The sequence below is a fragment of the Panthera tigris genome, chromosome F3, assembly GCF_018350195.1.
Source record: "Panthera tigris isolate Pti1 chromosome F3, P.tigris_Pti1_mat1.1, whole genome shotgun sequence".
NCBI lineage: Eukaryota > Metazoa > Chordata > Mammalia > Carnivora > Felidae > Panthera > Panthera tigris.
The window spans coordinates 66746030-66772858 of NC_056678.1; the positions used below are offsets into that span (position 1 = coordinate 66746030).

Consider the following 26829-nt stretch of genomic DNA (forward strand, 5'->3'; position numbering starts at 1 on the left):
ACTGAGCCCTTTGTTGGCTCTTCTGCCTGCCCCCTTCCCATGAAAGCGTACTGACTCTTGCTTACCCCTGGACTCCCAGCACCCGGCCCCCCGCGTAAGTTACAGCTAGAGAATCCGTGTGCATTTGTCAGGACATTCCTGTAAACAAACTCTAGCTTCCAGGACCCTCAACGGAAAGTTTGGCAGTGCATTCTCCAGGAAGAGCGAGATGGGGCTATAACTGAGTCTGCCGTCCACCTGCTAATCAGATCAAAGTTTGTAGCTTCCTCTGAGAAAATGAGTCAGGCTATTTTCATATGTGTCGGACGGAGCGCGAGCTGTCTTGTGATTCGGATGCTTCGTCACATGTGGATGCTCGGCCGGAGGTGGTCCGGCGGAGGCCCCTGAGGTCAGAGAAGTGCATTTCGGCCTCGAAGGAGAACCTCTCCTGCTCCGGACCGATTCGAGGACGTCCCTGGATTATGTGATTCACAGCAGGTCTGCAGTCTTGCCTGGCCTCTGGCAGCAGAGAGAGCACGTGTCGCAGGTTCCCTGGAAGGCAGCGGCTGGAAGCTTCTGAGACTAAGACGACGAAAGCTTTGCGGCGCCGTTGACACCACGAAGTGTGAGCACTACTTATTCTGCTAGACAGTGACTGTCATCACTGAGAGTCTCTGGCCCTGGGCAACGTGCTGCTGGTATTTTAAGAAACATTCCTGTACTTCCTCTTTTCACTTCGCTATCACAGCCGGCCACACTCAGAGGCACCTTGCTCTACTCACTGCCCAGCGCCGGGACCGGCCCGTCCGTCCGTCCCAGAGCATCCCAGAGCACGCGCCGATGCTCCTGTGGGCATCTCTGCTGGTCCTGGGTAAGTGGGCGAGCAGAAGCCTCTGCTCTCAGGGGAACCCGAACCTCTCCGCGAGCAAAAGCCCCCCACCCCGCTGGGCTGCTGAACAAATGGGTTCCACTCCTATTTCAAAATAGTAGGAAATGAACGAGAGGTGAGGTGTTGATCGAACGGTATGGGGGGGTGAGGGTTGGGGAACGATTTCCAAAAGTGTGTTCATTGCTTGCTTTTAAATGCCTACGAAAAATTTCCTCCTACTCCCGACGTGGGCCTATTTCACCACGTAAAATATCCACGGTTAGATTCAGTTATCTCCCTGATCACAGAAGCCCTAAATCCGTGCGAAGGGAACATGTCCTAAATGTGAGCCAACATAGAAATTAGTTTCTGCCGGGGGGCCTGGATGGCTCAGTCGGTTAAGCCTCCGGCTTCGGCTCCGGTCATGATCTCGCGGTTCGTGGGTTTGAGCCCCGCGTCGGGCTCTGTGCTGACAGCTCAGGGCCTGAAGCCTGTTTCAGATTCTGTGTCTCCCTCTCTCTCTGCCCCTCCCTTGCTCGTGGGCTCTCTCTCTCTCTCAAAAATAAACAAACATTTAAAAAAATTAATAAAAAGAAAGAAAGAAATGAGTTTCTACTGAGACAGTTATTTCCTTCTCTGAATCTTACAGTCATGCCCTGCTCTGATATTTGCAAGACAGGAAATAAGATGATTTCCCTTGGATTCTCCCCCCCACTCACTCCACCTCTGTACTATTTTTCAATATTGGTCCAAGTGAGGCATTAATGTCCCAGCAGCACAAGCTAATACAAATGACCAGTCGGTCACTTGTACACTAAATATTTATTAAGCTCATTTCTTGTTCCTAGCTGCTTCTCCAGACCCTAACTAGGGGCAGAGTTATCAGTGAGGCTGGCACCTCACGGGAACTTGGTAAACAGTGAACGAGGGGGTATCGTGGGCACGGGGGAGAACACAGGACACAGAGGACACGGTCTCTGTCCCCAAGAGCCGGCACTCTGGTGAGGAACTCAAAGTACAAATGCAAAAGCATTTGGCTTGAAAACAGACCACAAAAATATTCCACGATGACTCCTGAGAGAATGTGTGGTGACAGTCGTTAATTCTCGCTGATGGCAATTGATAATTGATTGCTGAGCCCCGACCACGCCAGATACTTTTCTAACAATACCCCATGTGTGAGCCTACTCCAAGCTCCTAGCAGTCCGTGAGCTGGAACTGCGATAAATCCCACCTTGCCGATATGGGAGCCAAGGCACAGAGACGGTCTCTCGCCCTTAAGCTCCATACAGCGGCCGTCAGGGGTCAAGGCCACACTCGCAGGAACCGTGCTGTTAGCCGCACCGCATATCGGATTTCCAGTCTCAGCGAGCTGTGATGGCTCACTAGAGCCTAGAGCAGAGTGAGGACCCTGCAGCCCAGAGGCATCCGAGAAGGCTTCAAGGAGGAGGTGGGTTTCCTCAGGGTGTGACCTGCGTTTTCTTGATACTGAAGGGAAGAGCCCCCAGGCAAGGAGATGGTGAAGCCAGGTCTGAGCAGCAGCCACACGAGGCTCCTGTTTATGTATTTTTTTAAAGGTTTATTTTGGATAGAGAGCAGGAGCAGGGGAGGGGCAGAGAGAGAGGGAGACGGGGGATCTGAAGCGGGTTCTGCACAGTCAGCACAGAGCCCCACACGGGGCTCGAACCCACAAACCCTGAGATCATGACCTGTGCCGAAGCTGGAGGCTCCGCCCCCCGGGCGCCCCGCCAGGCTCACGTTTAAAAGACAGTGACAGCAGCCAGTAATGGAAGACTTACTAATTTCACCCACTGAAACAAGACCACGAGGTCCCCTTTGTGGTCCCCGTGTTGCCGATGAGGAAGGGGAGGCTCGGGCTTCCGTAGCTCGCCCAGCATCGCACCGCTGAAGTCCAGGCCTTCTTCCTCCTGCGCTCTGGCCGCCACCGTGTCCCCTGACTCCTCCGGGTGGTGGGGCTGGGCACGCCTCTCCCACCCTCGTTGGAGCGGGGCCCCGGCAGGGGGCTCTCTGGGTGGGAGGGCTCAGCTCCGGCCTCGCGTTGACCTGCACCCTCACCTCTCTTTACAGCTCCAGTCTGCGGACAGCTTGGTAAGTAGGCCCCTTCTTTCTTTCCTCTTTTCCGTTTCTAGATATTCTAGTGACCGGCCTCCGTCTGGAGTGCTCTTAAGGGGAGACCTGGTCCCCGCATCCCCATCCTGAGGACACAGGCAAGGCAACGTCACCCTGTCCTATGACTCTGACCCCATGAGCCGGAGAGTCATGCTCTCAGGTCATACCTGCCATTGCGTCAGATGAATGGAGGGGGAGGGCTGGGGCGCATGTCACAGAGGTCAAGGAGGGGCGTGCCCGCACCTGATGTGGGGTGCTGGCCGCCCTGACAGGTGCACAGAAGCTTGGGAGGGAAGGCGAGAGGTAGGCTGGGACCTCGGTGAGGGGCACCCAGGATGCAAACATCTCTGCCTCTTCACCTTTCCTGGCCCAACACACCACCACCCCTACCATGAGCAAGCTCTCCACCCCAAAGTCCCGCAGGCTGTGTAGATGTTTTCCTGGTAACGGCTCAGATCGTGTCGCCTCTGAGCCCCCGCCCTGCTGGTCCGCAGGAAGACCAGGCTTTGGGGGAGCTGTCCAAAAATCCCTTCAGAACCACTGAGTTCATCCTGGGGGGCTGGTTGCTGTCATCCGGCCCCAGCCAGCAGGAGCCACGGCCCCCTCATGTACACTGTCCCCTGCAGTTCCTGGGTCTGTGGCTGTCCCCCTCGGTCAGGGGACACGGACCATCTCCCACAAAACCCTGCCTAACTGGGAAGAGATTGTCACTTGGCCAGACTTCGCTAAATGCTCTACGATGGAGAAGAAAATACACCAAGTATCTCAGATCAGCCACTAGATGTGGTTAAGCTCACTGACTCAGTCCAAACCTCATGAGACCCCGACGAGGTGCGTCTTCTCTGAGCACACAGCAGGGGACAGCGTCCGCGGACCAGTGAGAAACAAGCTGCACACGCCAGCGGAAGGTTTCCCTTCCCTCGGGTACAAGACCCGCCGCCCAGTCCCCCCTTCCCATCCCAGATGCTTCCCAGGAACACGGACAGTAGGGGTTTCTATCCATGGTCACTGCAAACATGGAATAGCCTGTACGATCCTCTAAAGAGAGACAGAAAAAGTCTGTGGAGACACAAGAATGTTTGCATCACCAAACAGAACATCAGCTTTTTCATCTAAAACAAGCATTCCCATTACTCTGTAATTTTGCCCCCAACACAGGGAGAGCATCCCCTTTACATTCGGGTGTAACTAAAAGATCTATTTGGGTATTCTTGCAGACAAAGATAAGAATGTTTAAAGTCTGCAGCCGTCCTTAAATGTGGACAGTCCTCGTGTGAGCGTAAAGGCATTAACGAAAAAGCACGTCTACGGTGATTCCACTTTAAGATTTTATGATAAATTGCATGCCCCCGTGATTGAGATTTTGGTTTTGAAAAATGGAATATTGCACATGGAAATAATCTGGCTTATTTTCTACTTCACCGAACTTAGATTACCACAGGCAATTCTGCAGAACAAAGCTGGAGTCTCATATTGATTTTTTAAACGTGGTAGGGGCCCCAGCTTCAGGCAGCACGACAGGAAGTTGGGGGAGGAGGGAGGTAACCAAAACCGCATGAGAGCTCTCCCCACCCCCCCACCCCCCAGGAAGCTTGGCTCCTTCACCATAGAGGCAAGACGACTCCCAGCGCCCCCCCCTGGGGGCAGGGGGTGGGGGGGGGGTCCTCTCCTGGCTCTATTCCCCTGACATCTCCCGACCCAGTACTGGCTGGTAACTGTCCCCAAAGTCATGAATTCCTGCATCTCAGGCAGAATGCGAGAGGTCACTTTGCAATCGTATTTCCTCGGTAACACCGAGAGGTTAGCCCAACAAACTGCTGGCCCAGGCAGCAGGCCACGAAGGGGAAGGGAGTGTGGGTGGAGGTTTCCAATGGTGAGTAGCATCTCAGGGAAGAAAAACATCTCTTTCCCCTTAAGTGTCTCACTGGGGACTGCCAATTAAACAGACAAAAGACAGATTCGCAGGAGAAAGATTTGTATTCCCTTCTTACCAGGGCGCACAGAAACTGCGAGCCCGGGAGGCGGTTGGGACTTGGGGCTCAGATACCGTCTGAGCAGGGGAAGGGGCCAGGGAGGAGGACACTTCTTGGAAAACGAAGGGCTTTCAGGAAAGACACCCCGGCCCTTTGGAGAGCAGACGGCACATTAGGGTAGTTTCGTGACGTCTGTTTAGTCTTTGCTGGTAAGAGTCCACTGCTCCTGGTTACTCCTGGGGGGCGATTTATAACAGAGTCCTTCTGGGAGGCAGGTAAGGGTGTTCAGAATAAAAAACATATATGAAACCTACTCTGAAATGCCCTCAGCTCAACATAATTTTTCAGGCCACGGTGGCGTATTCTGGGTCCACTTCAGTGACCAGCCCTCCCAATCTCAAAGGTACAAAACTCAGAAAATAAACACCTAGAGAGGGAAATGCCTCCGTGGCAGTTTGTTGCTGGGGAAATGTAATTAAAAGCAAAATTTTCTCCCAATCCAGAAATCTTCTCCACAGAGGTAGCAGAGAAAGAAAACACTTGTTGTTGAAGACAAGTCAAACCAGGGTGCGACGGGCATCTCAGGCCATCCGCTAAGAGGTCACCAGGGCACCAGGGAATCTCGACTCCTGACTCAGCTGAGCAGCCCCTCCTCCCACGGCACACAGGTCCCACGGCCAAATAGTCACTTGTCAGGCACAAGGCCCTGATGGTGCCTTCTGTCCCACACAGTTCATCCGAGCTCTATCTCAGTACCTGGGAAGACCACTGTGCGGGGTAACTGGCTCTTAGCCACGCCAGGAAAGAACGTCTGCATAGTCTGGGGCTGGGGCTGCCGTGCGTGTTGGAGCAGGGAGACGTCTCTGCCCCTAGCTGTCCACATTCCAAAAGGCGATGGCTCCTTCCTGAGCGGGACATTCCCCAGTGGTGAGACTGGCAAGTGTCCAAAGATTCACGTACGCTAGAAAGAAATTCTTAAAGAAAAGGAAGGCAGAGAGAAGTCTTTTCCCTGATTTTCAACGGGGAGAATTCAACTCTTACTGCACACGCTCCAGCTCCAGTCTGTCCGTCGGGGTTCCAAAGATCTTAGGGCCTGATTTCATGCAAGGCCCATATTCCACTGTCAAGAAGCAGATCCTTGAGTCTGGGGAGTGAGAAGCTTCTGGCTCCTGGCACTCACGCTCTGTGTGCCTCTGTCTGAGCATCACTATCCCACACCTACTTCGTGTTTCGGTAAAAATACAACTTCTCCATAATTGCATAATCAACCCCCAAATTCCTACACTTCCCCCCCCAAGCCCCCGTCGACAGCCCCCACCCCACCACGTGGCCACGCCACACAAAGGCTCCTCTTAGACAGACGGCTGTAACAGGAGGGAGTCAGGAGGGACCGACCGAGGGCCCAGCCCGCATGGCTGCCCTTCCAAGGAGAGCGGGGCCGGCTGGGGTCGTCCCCTGGAAGGCCAGCCTGCCCCTACAGACCACAGAGCGGCCACCGCACCCCTGGCAAAGGTGAACGCAGCCAGGAAAGCCGAGCCTAGGCAAACCGTGTTCCTCCCGACGGGGGCTTTCCTGGGGATCCCCCCAAGCCTGGTCCTCGGGTCCGTCCCACACAGACGGCCGCGGCGGGGACCACAGGCATCCCCATCTCAGGCTCTGTCTCTCTCTTCCTCAGAAGCTGTGTCCAAACCCGTGATTTCCCTCCATCCTCCATGGACCGTCGCCTTCAGAGGAGAGACAGTGACCCTGACTTGCAATGTATTTCACTTCCACGCTCCAGAGAAAATAAAACGGTTCCTTTGGTACCTTGGGAGGAGAATGCTACGCGAAACCCCAGGCAACACCCTGGAGGTCCGTGACTCTGGACAGTACAGATGCCAGACCCAGGACTCGCTCCCAAGTGACCAAGTGAACATGATCTTTTCTTCAGGTGAGCAAGCAGGTGAATTACTTAGACCTTTACAAGTCGTTTCGCGTATCCTTGCCCCCTGGGGTGGGCAGACCTGGGGGCCTTCGCTCAGCTCTAACCCTTGACCTCCAACACCGTCATTTCCCAGGGCTCCTCGTTGTCTGTAGGTGTTTTTCAAAGGACTGTCGAGACAGACGTTAGAGTGTCATTGTCTAACACCACTCGGCAGACATCCCTGTGCCTTTACGGGGAGGAATTAAGGAATTCGTTTAGGGGATTGCAAACTGAGGCTGTTTTAGCCCGTGCCCTCAGGGCCGGCCAGCCTCCTGCAAGAGACAAGACAGGGACACAGATGAGTTCGGAGGAGGGGAGTTTCCCCGTCAGGCCTGAGTCCCTCCCCCTCCCCCTTCCTGACACCCGTCCCTTCTCTCCTCCCACTGTCCTGCCTCAGGGGGCACCCACTCTCTCCCGGTCCTGCTTTGCCCACTTCACAGACAATGGTCTGGACCACCGCATGGGGACCGCGCTGGGGGACAGGCAGTCAGTCCCTGAGTCACCTTACAGGGGACAGAACTGACCTGTCACGTGCGTCTGAAGAGCGGGAGAATGTCTGCCAGGGACCCCGCTCCCCGTCCCTCGCCCCCAGGGGTTTGTGTTTGACAAGCCTGCCACAGAGCAAACCCCAGTGCACGGTGACAGTTTCTAGTCTCTTCCCCGGAATCCCCCCCCCCGACCCCCAGTGACTCCCGCTTGGGGCCCGGGTGAGCCGGTCGGGGGTGATCTGTAACCGCGTTCGGCAAAGTCACTGTGCGGCTCACGGTCACGTTAGAATCCTCATGCTGTGGTTCTGCCCCCGAGTGGCGGGGGTGGGGGGGGGTGTCAAGGTGGTGTGTTTGGGGTTCATTTACGACTTGCCGCTGAAGCAGGTCATACAGACTCGGGAGGGAAGGAGTGGGCCCAGGGCAGGAGACGAATCCTGCAAGAGACAGGAAAAACACAGCCAAGCCTTGCGATCCGAGCTGCACCCAGCGGAGGGGGCGTCCTCAGCACCAAGCCCCTGTCTCTGCGTGGCTTCCAGGCTGGCTCGTGCTCCAGGCTCCACATGGCGTGTTTGAAGGTGACACACTGGTCCTGAGGTGCCAGACAAGGAGTCGAGAGACACTGACCTCTGTGAAGTACATTTGGAACGGAAAAGTCATCTCCGCCTCCAATCAGAGCCAGGACCTTTCGATACCACGAGCAAGTTCAAACAACAGTGGCTTCTACCACTGCACTGGGCGTGCGGACAAAATGCACTCATGGAAGTCAAATACCAAGTCTGTTCAAATTCAAGGTAAACCTTGCATTTCATGCAGATTACCGACTTGCTCAGTGTGTGACAGGGCACCCACCCATTGCTGTCCCTACGCTGGGTAACGAGGGACGCGTGTCCCCCGGCAGGCAGAGCCGCGGGGCCCCTGCACTCGAGCTGGGGCGGAAAGAGGGGAAGGCGGGGTCCGCCCGTGTCCTGCCTTGTGTCTGAAGTTCCCCAGGACCCAGCAGCCAAGCCCGCCTGCCCCAGGGCCCCCAGGGCAGCCCTCTGAGACCTTGGTTTCCCTCTTCTCTCTAGAACTGTTTCCACACCCGAAGCTGAAAGTCACCCCCTCCCAGCCCACAGAGGGCAGTTCTGTGAACCTGAGCTGCGAAACTCAGCTGCCTCCAGAGCGGCCGGACACTGTGCTTCGTTTCAGCTTCTTCAGGGACCGCTGGGTCGTGCTGTCGGACTGGAGCCGGGCCCCGGAACTGCGGATCGCAGCCATCTGGAGACAAGACGCGGGGTCATACACGTGCGGGGCTGCTGCGGCCCAGGGCGTGCACAAGCTCAGCCTCCCGGTGCACGTCTACGTGCAGGGTGAGCGTGGGAGAGCCGCCGGCAGGGTGGGGGTGGGTGGGGGCTTCCCCCACCCCCACAAACTGCTGCCTTCGCGCTGTGCAGGTGGGGACCGCCTCCTGATGGGGGCGGCTGGCCCTGAGAAGCGAGGTAGGGTGATCAAAGAACCACCACCATTTTTCTAAAAACTCAGCCTTCCTTGGGAACCGTAGCGCCTCGGAAGGCTAGCGGCCGACTTCGATGCAAGGGTTCAGGAAGACGAACGCGAGCCAGACGACGAGGCGCCCTGCTCCTTACTGAGCCGGCACCTTCTAGAAGGCCAGATCTGGGGGCGAACTACGGAGGGGCTAGACGTAGCTAGCCTCTTCCCAACCAACAGCCACCCAGAGCGGGAGCGCCCGCCCACGAGCGGGACGCACACACCTGCAGAGATCAATACAATCACCATCTTGTCTTAGGCACGTGAGCAGGGCTCCCAGAGGCAGGTGTGGTCCAGCCCAGTGCCAGCCACCGCCTGTCACTGCAGACAGGTCACGGTCACCTGTCGCTGCAGACGATTCAGGCGGCCGCCAGGACCTCAGACAAAACTCAAACGCTGCTTTGTCTCTCCTGGGACTTCATGTCTCAGGATGGAGACAGGACGGTTAGTGAGGGTCTCGGTCCCAACTGCACAGTCTATGTGCTACAACTCCAGCACCTGCTGGCGAACATATCTTTTTTTTTTAATGTTTATTTATTTTTGCGAGAGAGAGAGGCAGAGCACGAGCGGGGGAGGGGCAGAGAGAGAGGGAGACACAGAATCCGCAGCAGGCTCCAGGCTCCGAGCCGTCAGCACGGAGCCCGACACGGGGCTCGAACTCACGAACCTCGAGACCATGACCTGAGCTGAAGTCGGACGCTTAACCGACTGAGCCACCCAGGGGCCCCACGCTGACGAGTAGATCTTATCTTAAAGTCACGTAGAGAGTGACCCCGTCCGACACGCCAGCTCCCCCCTGCCCCCAGGCCCTCACCCGCTGTCTCGTGTCCACGCAGGGGTCCCGGTGTCCGGAGTGCTCCTGGAGACCCAGCCCCCGGAGGGCCGGGCACTTGCGGGGGAGCCTCTGGTCCTCATCTGCTCCGCGGCCGAAGGCACAGGGGACACCACGTTCTCCTGGCACCGGGAGGACACGGGGGAGAGTCTGGGGACGAAACGCCGGCGTTCCCGGAGGGCGCAGCTGGAGATCCCCGCGGTCGGCGGGAGCCACGCGGGGGGCTACTTCTGCACGGCCGACAACGGCCACGGCCTCGTCTGCAGCGCGGTCCTGAACGTCACTGTCACAGGTGAGCCGTCCTCTCCAGTGGCCTTACTTACCGTGGCTTCCTCAGGTTGGGGGTGGGCGAGGCCAACACGGCTGCTGATTCTGCCTCCTCTGGTTCCACTTTGCCATCTCCCACCGCGATACAGTTTCTTCGTGGGAACGTTGAGAGGGCACGTGGGGCATGGCCGGCAGGAGCCGTTTCTCGCCCCGGAGACGACCGCACGTGCCCGCCCTCTGACCCGTCGCGTGCCGATGTCAAAGAGCCGCGTCAGCTCCTTAACGGCATCGCAGGGTCGTCCGTGTCAAGGGCACGCGTCTCTCAGGGAGGCATCGGGGCCCATCGCGGCCTCCTGCGGCCCCACAGGACCAGCCATCCTGCAGGCCTGACGGTCTCAGGGCCCAGACTGCAGGGCAGGAGGCCGACAGGCAAGGGGAGGGGATGCAGGCCCGGTCACGTGCGCTCAGGGGACGGGCCTTCTGTTGGGCCCCACCGTTGGGCCCCTGTGTCTCTCCCTCTGTCCCCAAGAAGCCACAGCGGCCAGGCTCCCGCACAGAGTTCCCAACCCCGTCGGCACCGGGCTTTCTCCGGCACCCGACTCGCGCTGACGAGGGTGGACGGGCCTCCACATTGCTGGGGTCAACGGCAATTCTGTCTCCGTGTCACTCTGGCGGTCACCAGCTCCCGACACAGCTGGCCCCGCCTTCCTTCCGGGACCACATTCCTCCTGGACTCGCCAGACGCGGCTCGCTCTGTCCCCTGCCCGTGGCCAGACACGGGGTCTAGGCTTCCCTCACCGGGTCCTCCCATCTCTCCGGGCCTCTGTCCTCGGTCCCCCCTCCGTGCCCACTGTCTGCACTGTCTCACCCTGTCTCGTGACTTTAAATTTTTTTTTTTACATTTATTTATCTTTTTTTTATTAAAAAAAAATTTTTTTTTAACGTTTATTTTTGAGACAGAGAGAGACAGAGCATGAACGGGGGAGGGTCAGAGAGAGGGAGACACAGAATCGGAAGCAGGCTCCAGGCTCTGAGCCCGACGCGGGGCTCAAACCCACGGACCACGAGATCGTGACCTGAGCCCAAGTCGGCCGCCCAACCGACTGAGCCACCCGGGTGCCCCCCACCCTGTCTCGTGACTTTAAATGCACCTCGGACTTTTATTTACCCATGACTCCCACACCGCCTACACCTGAGACCTCTCACGCGTCCGGCGCTCAGTCCAGATGTCCCACAGGAAGGGCTCGTCCGCGTCTCCAAACTGAGTTCATCCCAAGTTTTGGTTTTGCCCCCGAACCAACTGCTCCTGCTTTGCCGCGTCGCCCGGGACATCGAGCCCCACCCTCCTCCTTGCTGAGGCCGAAACTCAGGCCTGCCGTTTGTTCCGTCTTGCGCGTCTAGGCCACCTGCGCGTCTCATCCAGCTGGCTTTTCAGGATAGGCCGGGACCTGAGCCATTCCCGGAGCCTCCCCTGCCCCCTGAGTCGCCAGTGTTCCCTCCCTGCGTTATTGCGGCAACGCCCCCACCGGCCTTTGCTCTCCACAGCCCCTTCCCTGCGCAGCATCCCAAGGAGCCTGAACCTCACGTTGCTCTTCCCTACGAAGCCCCGTCCGCAGGCTTCCCGTCTCCTTCAGGGTGACGGCCATCGTCCACCAGGTCCCGCGGCTCTGCATGACCTGCTCTCCCTCCTCCCTCCCCTCACTTCCTCCACTCCGGCCACCGCGGCCCCCTGTCTCTTCCTCAAGCCGTCCAGTCGTATTCCTGCCTCAGGGCCTTTGCACTGCTCTTCGTGACAGCCTCATACTCACCCCTCACCTCCCCCAGTGAGACCTTTCCAGTGAGACGTGCCCAGACCACCCTGGCCCTTCCTCCCCAGGGCCCCCGTGTCGTTCCTCAAAGCGCTTACGCCCACCGGCCGTGCCGTGTCTCTCTGTCCCTCCCACCGCTCCCATACTAGCCTCCCGAAGGCAGGTCTGTATTCTGACCACTCTTGTATCCCAGGTGCCAGGACCAGGGCTTGGCCCACAGTAGGCATTCGATAAACACCTACTGACTGAATGAATGTTACACACACGGTTATACTGACCGCAGCAACTATCCCGGAAGGTGAAGATGTCCCTGGTGTCTCCATTCTACCGAAAAGAACTCTGAGGCTCAGAAAGGTGTGGCAATTCGTGTAAGGTCACAAAGCTCACACCTGCACACAATCACGTAGCTGCGAGAGGCGGAGGGCAAGGTCAGAAGTCCTCCGAGGAAGTCCCCACCGTCAGCCACACTGAACGGGCCGAGAGCGGTCGGCCCTGACACAGCCGCGTCCCCGAGCAGGTGGCTCAGGGGCTGTGGGACAGGGGGCTGCTGTGGGGGCCACCCGGCTGCCGTGCAGTTTCCCTTCAGCTCCCTCGGGGCGAGTCCTGTGATCACGGGGGCCCTCCCCGGTCAGGTCTTCCCACACACAGTTGCCACGGGAGCGTCCGCCTCTCACTATGGAAATTTCTCAGCGAACGCTGTGAGTGGGTGTGGTCCCGGCACAGATGGGCAGAGACCGAGCCCGGTGTCACGCTCGTGGCATTTCTAGAGGGAGAAGAGGCTAGCACAGCCGGAAGCCGCCGAGGGGCGCCCCCCAGGAAGATGATGCGCCGGCCCTGAACCCCAGAAAGGCTCTGCAAGCGGGAGGGCGGCCTCTGGGGGAAGGGCTCTTGTACCGAAACAGGTGTCCTCGGGGAGCCCAAAGGCGACACTCCCTGAAGCGGGCAGGAGAGAGTCTGTTGGAAACTCAGAGCTGAGTGTGAACACGTTCCTCTTGCTTCCGGAGGTTAAGGTCAGTACAAGGGACCCGTGTCCTTGCCCACGCGTGCCGTCGCACTGGCGTGCACAACTCTAACGGGTGTCATCCTCCGCTAGGGGAACGTGCTCTCACGGAGTAAGCAGACATCGAGGGTTCGGCTGGCCAATGACAGGGAGGGGATTTCTCACAAAATCTTTTAAACTCGTGGGCCTTAGTGCAAAATCTCTGTGCGCAGAAACGGGAGAGCTTCCGGCAGCAGAGAACGTCTGGCAGTCTGCGCTCGTGTGGTTCCCCCCGCAGGAATGCATTTCTCACCGGCCCGGAGGCCGGAAGTCTGAGATCAGGACGCCTGCGTGGTCGGGTTCCAGGAGGGCCCTCTCCCCCCCTTGCAGGCAGCGGCCTTCCTGGAACACCTGTGTCCTCACATGGCAGAGAGGGGTGACGGGGGCGGGGGTGTCTCGGGTGTCTCTTCTTGTAAGGACATTAATCCCATCATGGGGTCCCCCCGACCTCACCTAAACCTGATGACCCCCCCCAAAGGCTCCATTCCCCAAAACCGTCACGCTGGGACTCCAGGCTTCTTCAGTATGTGAATCTTGGGGGAGACACAACGCAGTCTGTGGAATGGGCTGAAGGTGGCCGGGGTGGTGCTGTGTGGGAGCGGACCTAACTTGGGGGGACGTCCCCTGAACGGATCGGAAGGTAGCACGAGGTTCCCAAGGGCCTGGGGCGTAGCGTGAGGGTGCCAGACGAGACCTAACACTTGCCTGGACGCCACCCGCCACATCGGGCAGCGTTCAGAGCGCTTCACGTATGTCAACAATACACCAACAACAGCGGAAAAGGAAACTGAGGCACAGGGAGATGAAATCATTGTCTGTGGCCACACGGCCGGAGGAGGCAGGATCTTAACCCACCGATCCAGTTGTGGAGTCTACACCTCCCTCTCTCTTCTCCCACCTGTATTGAGACAGAATTGGCATAATTGGTGGTACATATATGATGATATATACAACGTGATGGCGTGCTCTATCACGTGGGACGACTGCCGCAACGGGTGGGTTAACACTCCACCACCTGCTCTCGGCAGCTATCACGTGTGCGGCGCAGGGTCCCTAACTGTAGCGACCACGCTGTGCGTTACACGCCCCGCACTGGCTCCTCCCATCATGACCGGAAGGTTGTGCCCCTTGACTAACACCGCCATCTTGCTCTCCCCCCAAAGCCCCTGGCCACCCCAGCTGTTCTACGACTTTGGCGTTTCTAGATTCCACATCTAAGTGAGCTCTTACAGTATTTGTCTCTCTGTCTGACTTATTTCACTTAACATAGTACTCTCAAGTCTCATCCATGTTGCTGCTGATGGCAGGGTATCTTTTTTATGGCTAATAGTGCATCGTATATATGATGGAATACTATATATAATATATACGGTGAAATAGTACATATGATGGAATATTATATATATAATATATGATGGAATGTCATATACATTATATATGACAGAATATTATGTATAGAATATATATGATGGCATATTCTATATATTATATGTGATGGAATATTATATATAATATATATGGTGGAATAGTATATGTAATATATATGGTGGAATATATATATATATGATGGAATATTATATATATAATATATGATGGAATATCATATACATTATATATGATGGAATATTATATATATTATATGTGATGGAATATTATAATACATATAGTGGAATATTATGTATGATGGAATATTATATATAATATATGATTGAATATTATATATATGATGGAATATTATATATAATATATTATGGAATATCATATACATTATATATGATGGAATATTATATATATTATATGTGATGGAATATTATAATACATATAGTGGAATATTATATGTATGATGGAATATTATATATAATATATGATTGAATATTATATATATGATGGAATATCATATACATTATATATGATGGAATATTATGTATATAATGTATATGATGGAACATTATATATTATATATGTGATGGAATATTATATATAATGTATGTGATGGAATAGACATCATATATATATATATATACATAATAATGACATATACCATATTTTCTTTGTCCAATTGTTTGTTAATAGACGCTGAGGTATTGTCCTGTCCTGGCTACTATAAATAATGCTGTCAAGAACACGGGGAGACAGGTGTCTCCTCCAGATAGTAATTTCATTGTCTTCAAATGCATAGCCGTAAGTGAGATTGCTGGATCACATAGTAGTTCTGTTTTTAACTTTTTAAGGAACCTCCATACTGTTCTCCACAGTGGCTGCACCAACTCGCATTCCCACGAACAGCGCATGTGGGTTTTCTCCACATCCTCGCCGACACTTGCTACTTCTTGTCTTTCTGATCATAGCCATTCTGACAGGCGTGAGTCGGTATCTCCTTGTGGTTTTGATTTGCATTTCCCTGTTGATGAGGGATGCTGAGCCCCTTTTCATGTACCTGTTGACCAGTTAGATACCTTCTTTGGAAATCTTTGCATCTATATGCATCAGGGATATCGCTCTGTACTTTTCTCCTGGCGTCCTTATCTGACTTTGGTGTCAGGGTGATGTCGGCCTCATAAAATAGTTTGGAAGTGCTCACTCTTCTTCGGTTTGGGGAAAGACTTTGAATGGATTGGAGTTAAAATTCTTCTTTAAATGCTTGGTAGAATTCACCGGTGACACCATCTGGCCCTGGGCTTTCTTCATTGGGTGGGTTTTATTATTGACTCAATCTCCTCACTCATTACTGGTCTGTCCGGTCCTCATGAATCAGTCCTGACAGGTTGTATGTTTTTAGGAATTAGCCCATTTCTTCTAGACTGTTGGAGGTGACGGAGCGCAACTGTTCTGTGCCTTTCAAACTAAAACATATTTCAACTCCTTTCCCCAGAGGAGCCATTTCTTCTAGGAAATGGGGTTATCGGGGAGGGGAAAGACTTGCTCTCTGCTCGTTAAATCTGGAACCCTAGGTACCCTAGGCATTGCTGATTCTGATTTGACACAGGTGGACGCCCAGGCGGGCAATGGGGAAAGACTCACTCTAGGACACACAGCCAAGCTGCTGTGTCCCTGGATTTCTCCCTGGCATTCCACTCCTCTGGTTTAGCTGTCATGGTATTGGGGGGGGCGCCCAGCAACTCCCCACGAACACCGTTTGCAGGCAGAATCACTCACAGGTGTGTTGATTTTGTCAGGAAGGGAAAGCATAGAGACAGAAATGCCACCAATGGCCGCTGGCCCTGGGTGCTGAGTGCCTACCTTGTGGCAGGAACCACAGACACAGAGTGCCATGTAGTTAGGTGGGAATCATAATTAACGTTGCTGTGGTTCTGGTACGCGAATGTTCTCTGTGTAATCCTGTGGCATCCGAAGTCTGAATCTGGTTTCTGTCAGGACCAAGAATCTGCATGCAAACATTTCCACCCCCACCGACTCTTTGCCCCTCTAGTCTGGGTTTGCTTTTTAGCCCCTACCGTCACCAGGCATGTTATAAATGTATTTGTTTATTGTCTGCCTCCCCTCCCTGGACTGTAAGTTCCATGAGGGCAGGGACCTCGCAGTCCTGTTCACTGTTCTGTCCTCAAGGCCTGGCACATGGCAGGACTCAATAAATGGCTACCGAATGAATGAATGAGTGAATGAGTGAATGAATGCATCACCCACATGAAATCTCTTGAATGAGGAGAATGGATCCAATGGAAAAGTCAGAAACCCCTGACAACTGAGTTTATTGCTTCCTTCGGCTTCTCTCCTCCCCTTCAGCGCTTCTAGGAGGAGCGAGGCAGTGCTGTTTCCCTCTGGCGTCCCAGCGTGGTTTTAATGGCGAGCCATGTCCGAGCTGCTGCTGGTTCCCCGAGTGCCCGTCAGCAGTGATATGTGCTCTCTTTCTCAGCGGGCTGCCGAACCAGCCTCATGTGGCATCTTCCCGGGGGGCCGGGGCCAATTCCCAAGAGGCCAGAGTACAAGAATACGGACTATCCAGAGAGAGGGTCCCCTCAAACGCTAATCTGGAGCTGGTGTCTGTGGGTGAGCGGAGGGAGCTGGCTGCGTTCTCCCCTCTGCCCTGGCCCCCCAGACCCTCAGCCTGGAGCCTCCTACCGGAGCGCAGGGTCCCGTCCCGCCACTCAGGCTGCCTCCCGTGTGCACCGGCCCGGGCCTAGCCCTGGTCAGCTACGTTCCTCTCCCACTCCAGGGCTCAGGACCCCAGCCGGGCTGAGGAAAGTTCCAGGATGTCCTGGCCCTCTCTCCCCGGGGCTCATGCAGGCTCTCCCCCCTCAGGCACTCCAGGGAACAGAATGGGCCTCATTGCTGCGGGAGCCACTGGGGGACTGCTCAGCGTTCTTGTCCTGGCTGCAGGGCTGCTGATTTACTGCCGGCACCAGAGGAAGTCAGGTTTGTGTTCTCTCTTACCCGCTGCTAGAGGCCAAGCCCGGTCCCTGCCGAGCACCCCGCTCCCTGGAGCACCCACCAGTCTCCCCCCTCACCACACTCAACACCCACAGACATACACCCTCCGCCTGAGGTGTGAACAGGTGCTGTGGTTGAGAGTTGCCTGCAGCTGGCCGGGTTCTCTAAGTCTCGAGTGAAAGGTAGGAAGGAAGTAAACTTCTTAATGTCAAGTTCCAAAAACTTAATACGGACAGTTTCCCCGGGCAGTTTTTTGGCTCAAATGGTCAGTCAGCTATACACCGCAGCCCATCTGAACCCCCCACAAATGGGCGTTCAAGAGACACCAAAGGGCCGTGAGAAGGGAGGCTGGCTAATCTCTATCCTGCTTCCTCCTTGGAGACTTCCCCGTGTCAAAGCCTGAAGCTGCCGTCCTGTGCTCCGAGGGCTGGGCTCTCCACGGGCCAGCCCGCCCTCCTCCCCTCCTCCCCTCCTCCCCTCCCCGGGGGAGAGCCGCACACTTCCAGAGGCTTCTGCTTTAGTCCCATCAGGACAGTTGGGATGCGAGAGAGCCTAGTGTGGAAGACGGGCCCAGAGGCTATTTCAGCTCTAGTACAACCGCCCTCCAACTCGGTCTCTTGATCTAATCAGCTCGGTTCAACCCACCACGTTGTTCTCAGCACCATGCATGTGGCTGCATGGGCCAGTCTGGATCTGGACCACGAGCCTCCTTAGCAGGCCTGAGTCGGAGCCCGAGACTCCTCTGGGCATGAGCACGGATGCTCCGTGACATCCCCTCACTGCTCTGCAAGAGAGACCGTTTGGTCCCCGGCAGTATTCCTTGAGGTGTATCATCTCTGCCTTGAACCCTCGTCAAGTCTCAGACGATTGCATATTCGGCCCAGGAACGTAGAGCCCTACCCCCAGCAAGCTACGCACTTTGTTCAGTCCTTTTCCAGATCATTTTCCTAAAAATCCAGGACCGGGTGCATGGTCTCAATGGACTTTTTCTGATGGCCTCTCTAAGCCAGTTTCCCTTCATGAAGTTTTTGGGAAGGAGCGCCCTCTGCTGACACAAATGTGCCTTTGCTTTGTTTTGCAGGAGATGGTTCTCCAGGAAACACAACCAGGTGAGGCCTCAGGCTTCCGGTCTTCCAAGAATAGACTATGCAGGACTGTGGTTTTACAAAATTAGCTCACGTGGTGTCTTTCTGCCCCTGTGGCTAGGTGCCCACGTTTTCACATCCCCTGAAATGAGCAAAATCACAACTTCTAGAACCTTCTAATAGTTCGTATTATGGATTTTGCATGTATTCAGATCCATTTATTTGAAATGTATCCACTCACCCAAATGGGTAATACCAAAGATTTTAGGTTTTCTAGGTGGGCACAGAGTATTTCTGGAGCAGACAAGACTCTGGTCAGGCAACGTGTTGCTGTAAATGTGCACAACTGTTCCAGCTTTCAGGGAAGTCTCACATGTGCACGTGTACTCATCAGACCTTGTGTCTTCAACTTTGGTTTGGAAAATCTGGTTCTTCTACCTACGCGTCTCAGTCTTGGGTTATAGCCAGTGACTGGGAGCACAGACTGTGTCTAATTCCTTCTGGAATTGTCTGGGTAAGACCATGTGAAGACACTTAGTCAACACCTCCTGGTGATGAGGCGAGGCTTTTGTAACCAATTGAGTGTGACCGTTCTGTCTACGGGATGGTTGTTACAATGATGTCAGACACTGGCCAGCCTTGTCCCCAAAAGTCTGCCCATACTGTGGTCCTAGGGTTTCTTTCAAAAGAACAGGCCGGCTCTATATGGACCTACTGAAGGTCCAGTTAAACCATTCCTGGTCTCTGGTCCCCTGCCATCTGCTGACTCCCCTCTCCTCTTCCCCGCCCCGCCACGCCCCTTCCTCTCTGGGTCCCTGTCCCCCGCTGTCTGCCGATGTCCCCCATGCCCCTTCTTCTCTGGCCATCCTGCTGCTGTGCATCTTATGATGTTCCAGGGATGATCATGCGTTTCCATGTGTCACAGGAGCCCTCCCGCCACAGGCCCAGGACAGGCCCCCCATGGCAGGTGCCAGGGACAGAAAGACAGCCCAGTGGAGCTCCAGCATTTGTACGGCAATGGTAAGGAGTCCCCGTAGGGAAGCTGCTCCCGCCTGAGCCCGGGAAAGATAATGTGCTGGATGCCTGGAGAAAGCCCTGGTGTCCTTACGGCATCCCAAACCCAGACGCCCCGAGAAATCACTGCTTCATTCTGTGGCCAAGAAGGTGGGGAGGAAGCTTAGGAAGAAACCTGTGTAGCACATAACCACTGATGGCAGCAGCCTTGAAAGTGCCATTTCTCCTTTCCAGGGAGTCTCGGAGAGGGACACTTGGTATATTCTGAGATCCAGACTATTCGACCGGGGCAAGAAGGGGAAGGTAAGTCACTGGGGAAGATTCTGGTTGCAAACTATACTCCTTCATTCAACATGTGTTTACTGAGTACCCCCTACGTGCTAGGCGCCGCAGTGAGTACACGGAGTCGATCGGCAGACAAGGCAGGTGGAAATCCTTGTAGGCGGGGCTTAGATTCCAAAGAGAGAAGACAGACTCCAAAAGATGCTTCGTGTATCTCCTGACGATCAGATCCTTCTGATCGATATTGTGACCGTGAAGGCGGATGTCTGAAAATTTCCCTGAAGTAATGAATTAAGTATTTAAGTAATGAGGTTTACAAGCCACCTACTATGTGGTGAGAACGTGTGTAGATACACGTTCACATAACGTATATAAATATAGACACATATGTTCGGTTCGTTCATATAAACAGCCCCATGTAGCCAATATACGGAACAAGCAAGACTGAGGACTTAATTACAAAAATGTGTTTCCCCACTGTTTCTTGAAACTTTGCTCTGCGGGAGATCTTCCCACACGCTCAGGGTGAACATTTTGGCAGCAAAGGCTTTTCAGTACACTCTCCATTCTCGTAGGTAACAGACAGCAGGTGGACACGGTATGTCACAGTCTCGAGTCAGCAGCTAGAATATCCAGTTCAAGATGTTCATCAAAACTTAGCCCTCCGCTAGTTCAGGCAAACTTCAGAACGGGAGCTGGTGGCGGTGAGAGGGCAGGGTGGAGCTGGCCTCTCTGTTTCTGTGGCTGGTCTCCCTTCACCATCCTGGAGGGTGTTGGGGACCTGGGTGGGAAAGGACTCGCCCGGCTGGTGCTTGGGAGCTGGCGTCCACCTGTCTGGCAACAGGTGCAGAAGAAGGCCGTTCCTTGAGAGGCGAGTGAGTGCTGTCTTCTGACTTCCTGCCTGACACTCCTTCCTGCCGCTCCTTGGTACAGCGGCCGTCCCTAATCCAGCAGTTTTTGTGACCCTTCAATGGCCTCATCCCCACCTGCTCGCATCCAGCTTCCCACCGTTGGAGTCCTTTGGGAGCCGTGGGCCCTACTGGGCTGGGGCTCCATGGCTGCACTCCCGTCTTCTGTCCAAGCTGGACACATCCGTCCATGGGGACACCTAAGGATAGGTGACAGATAGTCAATTAATTTTAACAAGTGTATCCAGTCCCAGACCCACCACCACCATCAGGACATAGAACACTCCCAACATCCCAGGAAGTCCCCTCCCGTCCCTTTGCAGATAACTTTTCCAGCTCTGCCCCAGCCACCAATGGCCCACTTTCTGTCCCTGGAGTTTTGCTTTTCTATAATTTCATGTAAATGAAATCATATGCAATGTAGTCTCTTTGGCCTCTTTCCCATAACATAATGTTTTGCAACTCATCCATATTCTAGCATATTATAAGTAGTTCACTACTACTTTTTTTGATGTGGAAAAAGCTGTACATATTTAACGTATACAACTGGATGATTTGAGGATAAGTCTATGCCAGCGAAGCCATCACCACCCTCAAGGCCACAAGCATGGGTAGTATCTCATAAAATTTTATTCCACCCATTCTTATTTTTTATAATGATCATTACTATCATCATCATGATTATTATGTGTGTGTGTGGTTAGGACACTTAACACAGATCGTAAGTATGCGATACACTATCGCCAGCTACAGGCACAGTGCTCCCTAGTGGATCCACAGAACTCACTCGTCCTGTGTAACTTAAACCCTGTACCCTTTGACCATTCCTTCTGTTCCCCCTCCCACAGCCCCTGGGTACCACTGTCCTACCGTCTGTTTCTATGAGCTGGACTAGTTCAGATTCTGCACATAAAGTGAGCACGTGCAGGATTTTTCTTTCTGTGTCTGGCTTCGTTTACTTAGCACAGCAACTTCCAGGTCCACCCATGGTGTCAAAATGTCAGGATTTCCTTCTTTGTTATGGACGAATTGTATTCCAGTGTGTGTGTGTGTGTGTGTGTGTGTGTGTGTGACATATTCTTTACCTATTCATCTGTTCGGGGACACTTAGGTGGTTCCCATGCCTTGACTACCGTGAATAATGCTGTAGCAAACATGGGGTGTAGCTATCCCTTCAGGATCCTGATTTTTAATTCCTTTGGGTGCATACCCAGAAATGCGATTGTTGGATCATACAGTAGTTCTATTTGTAATTTTTTGAGGACCCTCCATATCGTCTTCCACGGTGGCTGCACCAACTTACAGCTCCACCAACAGGGCACAAGGGCTACCTCTTCTCCTCTTCCTCCCCAACACTTGTTAGCTCTTGCCCTTGTAATGACAGCCATCCTAACAGGTGAGAGGTGACATCTCATGGTGGCTTTGATTTGTATGTCTCTAATGATCAGTGATGTTGCATAGTACCTTTCCAGCATCTGCTGGCCATCTGTCTTTGGAGAAATGTATATTCAGGTCTTTTGCCCGTTTTTAGTTGAGGCAGTAGTGGCAGGATTCTGGCTATTGAGTTCCCTGTGTTCCTTATATAGTTTGGATATTAACCCCTTATCAGATATATAGCGAGCACATATTTTCCCCCATTTCATAGGTGGCTTTTCCAAATACAGCAGCTCACTTGCAAATTAAAATCCCCTATATCTTTGTGGTAGAAATCTCCCCTGTAGTCTAATCTTGCAGTTGTTTTACCAATGGCATTAGGGCCTTCCCAAGATCACAAATCCAGCAAAAGACGAACCGAAGACCAAGTCTTCTGTCTTGCTGCAAGATCTCCTGCTTATAGAGCCTATCACCGTCCTTGGCCAACACTGACCACCTGCCTTGTCCGTCACTTGGCTTTCTCAGCCACCCCCATGAGTCAGGACCCTTTGAATGGCAGAATCAGAACTGCCTCCAAGTTGTTTGGGTTAATTGAATGCGGCTTCTAGAATTACCTTGATCATGTACTGTTGTTCACACTCTTTAACGGATTTGTCAGAACACCACTGAAGCTGAGCACTGTGTTGGTGGACAACTTCTATCTCAGGCACTTTATTTACTAATGATCTGTAGCAAGACTTCTTCCCCAGTTCCCTGAGGTTTGCATGAAACCCCTAAAATTGTACACATAGTTCGACACGTATGACTATAATTCTGGGAAGAGAGAACCTAGGTTCTATCACATCGTTAAGAAGATCTGTAACCCTGAAAGGTCGATGGTAAGAACACAGTGATAAAGAGAAGCCTCAATTGTCCCAGAAGCATTTTTTTTTTAGGCTCTGTCTCCATACATCACTATGTGGCTATGATGCTTCCATCCAGTTCTCTGAGACTCTTAATTCCCAACACGTAGGATCTGGCAAATCCCATCAGCTAAACCTCCCTCTCACTGCAGCTCCCTTTCTGGAGAACCGTGGAGATAAAGCTAAGGACGAGAACCCGTTAACGTGACAGAGGGTTTTCCCGCGGGCACGCACGTGAAGCGCTCTCATGGGAACCCGCCGAGCAGTCAGGGGGGTACTCTGAGGTTGGAGTCAGGAGGAGGTGCTGTTAGCTAAGAGAGGCAAAGATTAAAGCAGAGAGAAATTCTGTGTTGACACGTGGTAAAGGCAGGGAGCAAGGTTCCTTGGCGTGGTCGTGAGGAAGGACCTTACAGATCAATGAAGATTACAGACAGCTTGCAGAGGGCTGGGCTACGAAACGGTAAGACAGAAAACCACCTGTGCTGTGGGGGTCGGGGTGGGGGGGGGAGCAGAAGCACCGGTGCAAAGGGTTCAGTGGCTCCCAGCCTCTGGGGGGAAAGCTCGCAGCTTGGGCTGAGCAGGTCGGGATGCCCGTAGTACAGTGAGTGCCTTTCCCTCCACAGCCAGTGCCTCCGGAGCGTCCCTAGAGGACAAGGTGAGTGTCCGTCCCTGTTTTCTCTCCCACCACTCCCTACAGCCCCTGCCTGTTTTCTCTCCCACCACTTCCCACAGCCCCATCCTCTCTCCCTGTTCCCGAATCTCCTTCCTCTTCTTTCCACCCCAGCATGCCGCAGTTGTCTACTCCTCGGTGAAGACACAGCTCCAAGGGGACTCTGCCGGAAAGGTCAGGTCTCAGCATGAAGATGCCACGGACAGTTACGAGAATGTCCCACCTGCGTGACTCATCCCTGCCCCGAAGCCCCAGCTCAGTGTAGTCCTCAGGGTCCCGGGAGTGACCAGCTGGTCCCAGCTGCCCACGTGCTTTCACATCCACGACTCCTGATTCACCTTCTCTGAACTGGTGATGGGGCAGCTGCCGAAAGACTTGCTCAGGTGACCAGGATCACGGGTAAGAGAAGACCCTGGACCCCTGCTCGGAGCCTAATGTCATGTGCTCCCCACGGTCCCATTTAGGGAAAAGGAAGAAGGGTGGAGAAGCACTCCTGTTGAAAAACAGAAGCACAGGTGTTGGTGATTTGGGATTTGCACAAAGGCACGCCTGAGTGACTCAGGTCTCTGCTCAATGCGTCCCCAACAACTGTCCCACTTGGGGTCATCTGCATCGGTTGGCTTAACCATGCGCAGTGCCCAGGTCCTTCCCACACCAAGCCCAGGGCCACCTCTCCTGCCTACGCTGCTTACTGTCAGGATTGCGCTGTAGACAAAAGAATCCACACCACTAGTTTGCAGAGAAAAGAATTTAAATAGGGTGTTAATTAATTAATTGGGGTATTAAGAAGCAGCCTCTAGGCTGAGCTTCCAAAAGCAAAAGGCAATTATGTTAATGTTATTTAAGACAAAGATTTTCCACACTAGAGAAAAAAATACAAAATCAAAATTAATAACCCTACAAACCCTAATTGGAAATATCCGCAGAAGTTGATATCAAGCTCTTTTTTAAAAAGATATTTATTTCCTAGGTCTGTCCACTGAAAAGGCCTGGAAATAATTAGCAACCCAACAGCAGTGAGCATCCCTCCCACAGGCTGTGCTTTCCAAACACAATTTCCCACCCAAGGGTACTGGGCTGTCTTTCCTGCAGGAGGCGTGTCTTTAGTTACCGAATAGTTGATATGAGAATAAGTAATCCTTCCAATAAATGAAGAAGGAATGAAAGGCACAGGAAACCACTTTTGATGGCAAATTTCATGGAACACCCACTGATTAGGTTAGCATCAAAAACCAGACAGCCTAACACTCTGTGCCTCCTGATGGAAGTATTCAATGTCACCTACAAAGTACTCATGCCCAAGATATCAAAATTGAATCCAATCAAGTTTCTAGACCCAACAACCAGCTGACAGGAAATATGAGGGGCTACAGCAATCAATAAAATCCATGCCGTGGAAAAATCTACAGGACAAGTGACCCAGTTTCTTCAACAAGCAAATGACAAGAAGAAGGAAGGGAAGGGGGGAGGGGAGAGAAAAAAGGAAGAGAAGGGGAGGGGAGGAGAGAGAAAAAAGGAAGAGAAGGGGAGGAAAGGAGAGAGAAAAAAAGAAGAGAAGGGGAGGGGAGGGAAGGGGAGGGGAGAGAAAAATGGAAGAGAAGGGGAAGGGAGGGAAGAGGAGGGGATGGAAGGGGAGGGAAGGGAGGGAAGGGGAGGGGAGGGAGGGAAGGGGAGGGGAGGAGAGAGGAAGGAAGGGAAGGGGAGGGAGGGGAGGGAAGGGGAGGAGAGGAGAGGAGAGGGGAGGGAGGGGAGGGAAGGGGAGGGGAGGAGAGGAGAGGGGAGGGGAGGGGAGGGGAGGGGAGGGGAGGGGAGGGGAAGGAAGAGGAGGAGAGGGGAGAGGAAGGAAGGGAAGGGGAGGGAAGGGAGGGAAGGGGAGGGGAGGGGAGAGGAAGGAAGGGAAGGGGAGGGAGGGGAGGGAAGGGGAGGGGAGGGGAGAGGAAGGAAGGGAAGGGGAGGGAGGGGAGGGAAGGGGAGGAGAGGAGAGGAGAGGGGAGGGAGGGGAGGGAAGGGGAGGGGAGGAGAGGAGAGGGGAGGGGAGGGAGGGAGGGGAGGGGAGGGGAGGGGAAGGAAGAGGAGGAGAGGGGAGGGAAGGGGAGGGGAGAGAAAAATGGAAGAGAAGGGGAAGGGAGGGAAGAGGAGGGGATGGAAGGGGAGGGAAGGGAGGGAAGGGGAGGGGAGGGGAGAGGAAGGAAGGGAAGGGGAGGGAGGGGAGGGAAGGGGAGGGGAGGGGAGAGGAAGGAAGGGAAGGGGAGGGAGGGGAGGGAAGGGGAGGGGAGGGGAGAGGAAGGAAGGGAAGGGGAGGGAGGGGAGGGAAGGGGAGGAGAGGGGAGGGGAGGGGAGGGGAGGGGAGGGGAGAGGAAGGAAGGGAAGGGGAGGGAGGGGAGGGAAGGGGAGGGGAGGGGAGGGGAGGGAAGGGGAGGGGAGGAGAGGAGAGGGGAGGGGAGGGGAGGGGAGGGGAGGGGGAGGGAAGGAAGAGGAGGAGAGGGGAGGGAAGGGGAGGGGAGAGAAAAATGGAAGAGAAGGGGAAGGGAGGGAAGAGGAGGGGATGGAAGGGGAGGGAAGGGAGGGAAGGGGAGGGGAGGGGAGAGGAAGGAAGGGAAGGGGAGGGAGGGGAGGGAAGGGGAGGGAGGGGAGAGGAAGGAAGGGAAGGGGAGGGAGGGGAGGGAAGGGGAGGGGAGGGGAGAGGAAGGAAGGGAAGGGGAGGGAGGGGAGGGAAGGGGAGGAGAGGAGAGGAGAGGGGAGGGAGGGGAGGGAAGGGGAGGGGAGGAGAGGAGAGGGGAGGGGAGGGGAGGGGAGGGGAGGGGAGGGGAGGGGAGGGGAAGGAAGAGGAGGAGAGGGGAGGGAGGGAGATGGGGGAGGAGGGGAGGGAAAAAGGAAAGGAAAGAGGGAGAAAACCTATAAGCTAAGTGAGACTTGACATACATACATCAACCAAAGAGATCTTGTTTGGATCCCGCCTCAAACCAAGTTAGGAAAAATACTACTTAGGAAATTTGTACACTACTGTTAAGAAATTATTGTCTGTTTTCGGTATAAGTGATAGTGTTATAGTTATGTTTTTATTTTTTTTACATTTATTTATTTTTGAGAGAGACAGAGCACAAGTGGGGGAGGGGCAGAGAGACAAGGAGACTCAGAATCCAAAGCGGGATCCAGGTTCCGAGCTGTCAGCACAGAGCCTGACGCGGGGCTCAAACCCCCAAACCACGAGATCATGACCTGAGCCGAAGTCGGACGCTCAACCCACTGAGCCCCCAGGCGCCCCATACTTATGTTTTATTTTACAAATAGACGATTCATCTTTAAGAACTCATAGTGGCATATTCGTAGA

General features: G+C 54.1%; 1 protein-coding gene across 2 annotated transcripts; it reads left to right on the forward strand.

Moving 5' to 3' along the window:
- The first annotated feature begins 483 nt into the window (after nt 1–483).
- Nucleotides 484–24934, forward strand: FCRL4 (Fc receptor like 4). 2 transcript variants are annotated; one of them, XM_007084264.3, is made up of 12 exons: nt 484–850; nt 2936–2956; nt 6626–6880; nt 7938–8192; nt 8469–8750; nt 9765–10052; nt 17135–17248; nt 18345–18372; nt 19274–19368; nt 19597–19665; nt 23452–23483; nt 23613–24934. In XM_007084264.3, the coding sequence occupies exons 1-12, from the start codon at nt 820–822 to the stop codon at nt 23727–23729; spliced, it is 1587 nt and encodes a 528-aa protein (XP_007084326.2). In that variant the 5' UTR covers nt 484–819; the 3' UTR covers nt 23730–24934. The 2 variants fall into 2 exon arrangements, with proteins under 2 accessions (XP_007084326.2, XP_042831498.1); XM_042975564.1 differs by lacking the exons at nt 23452–23483; nt 23613–24934 and having other exon boundaries at nt 19597–21596.
- The last annotated feature ends 1895 nt before the right edge of the window (nt 24935–26829 follow it).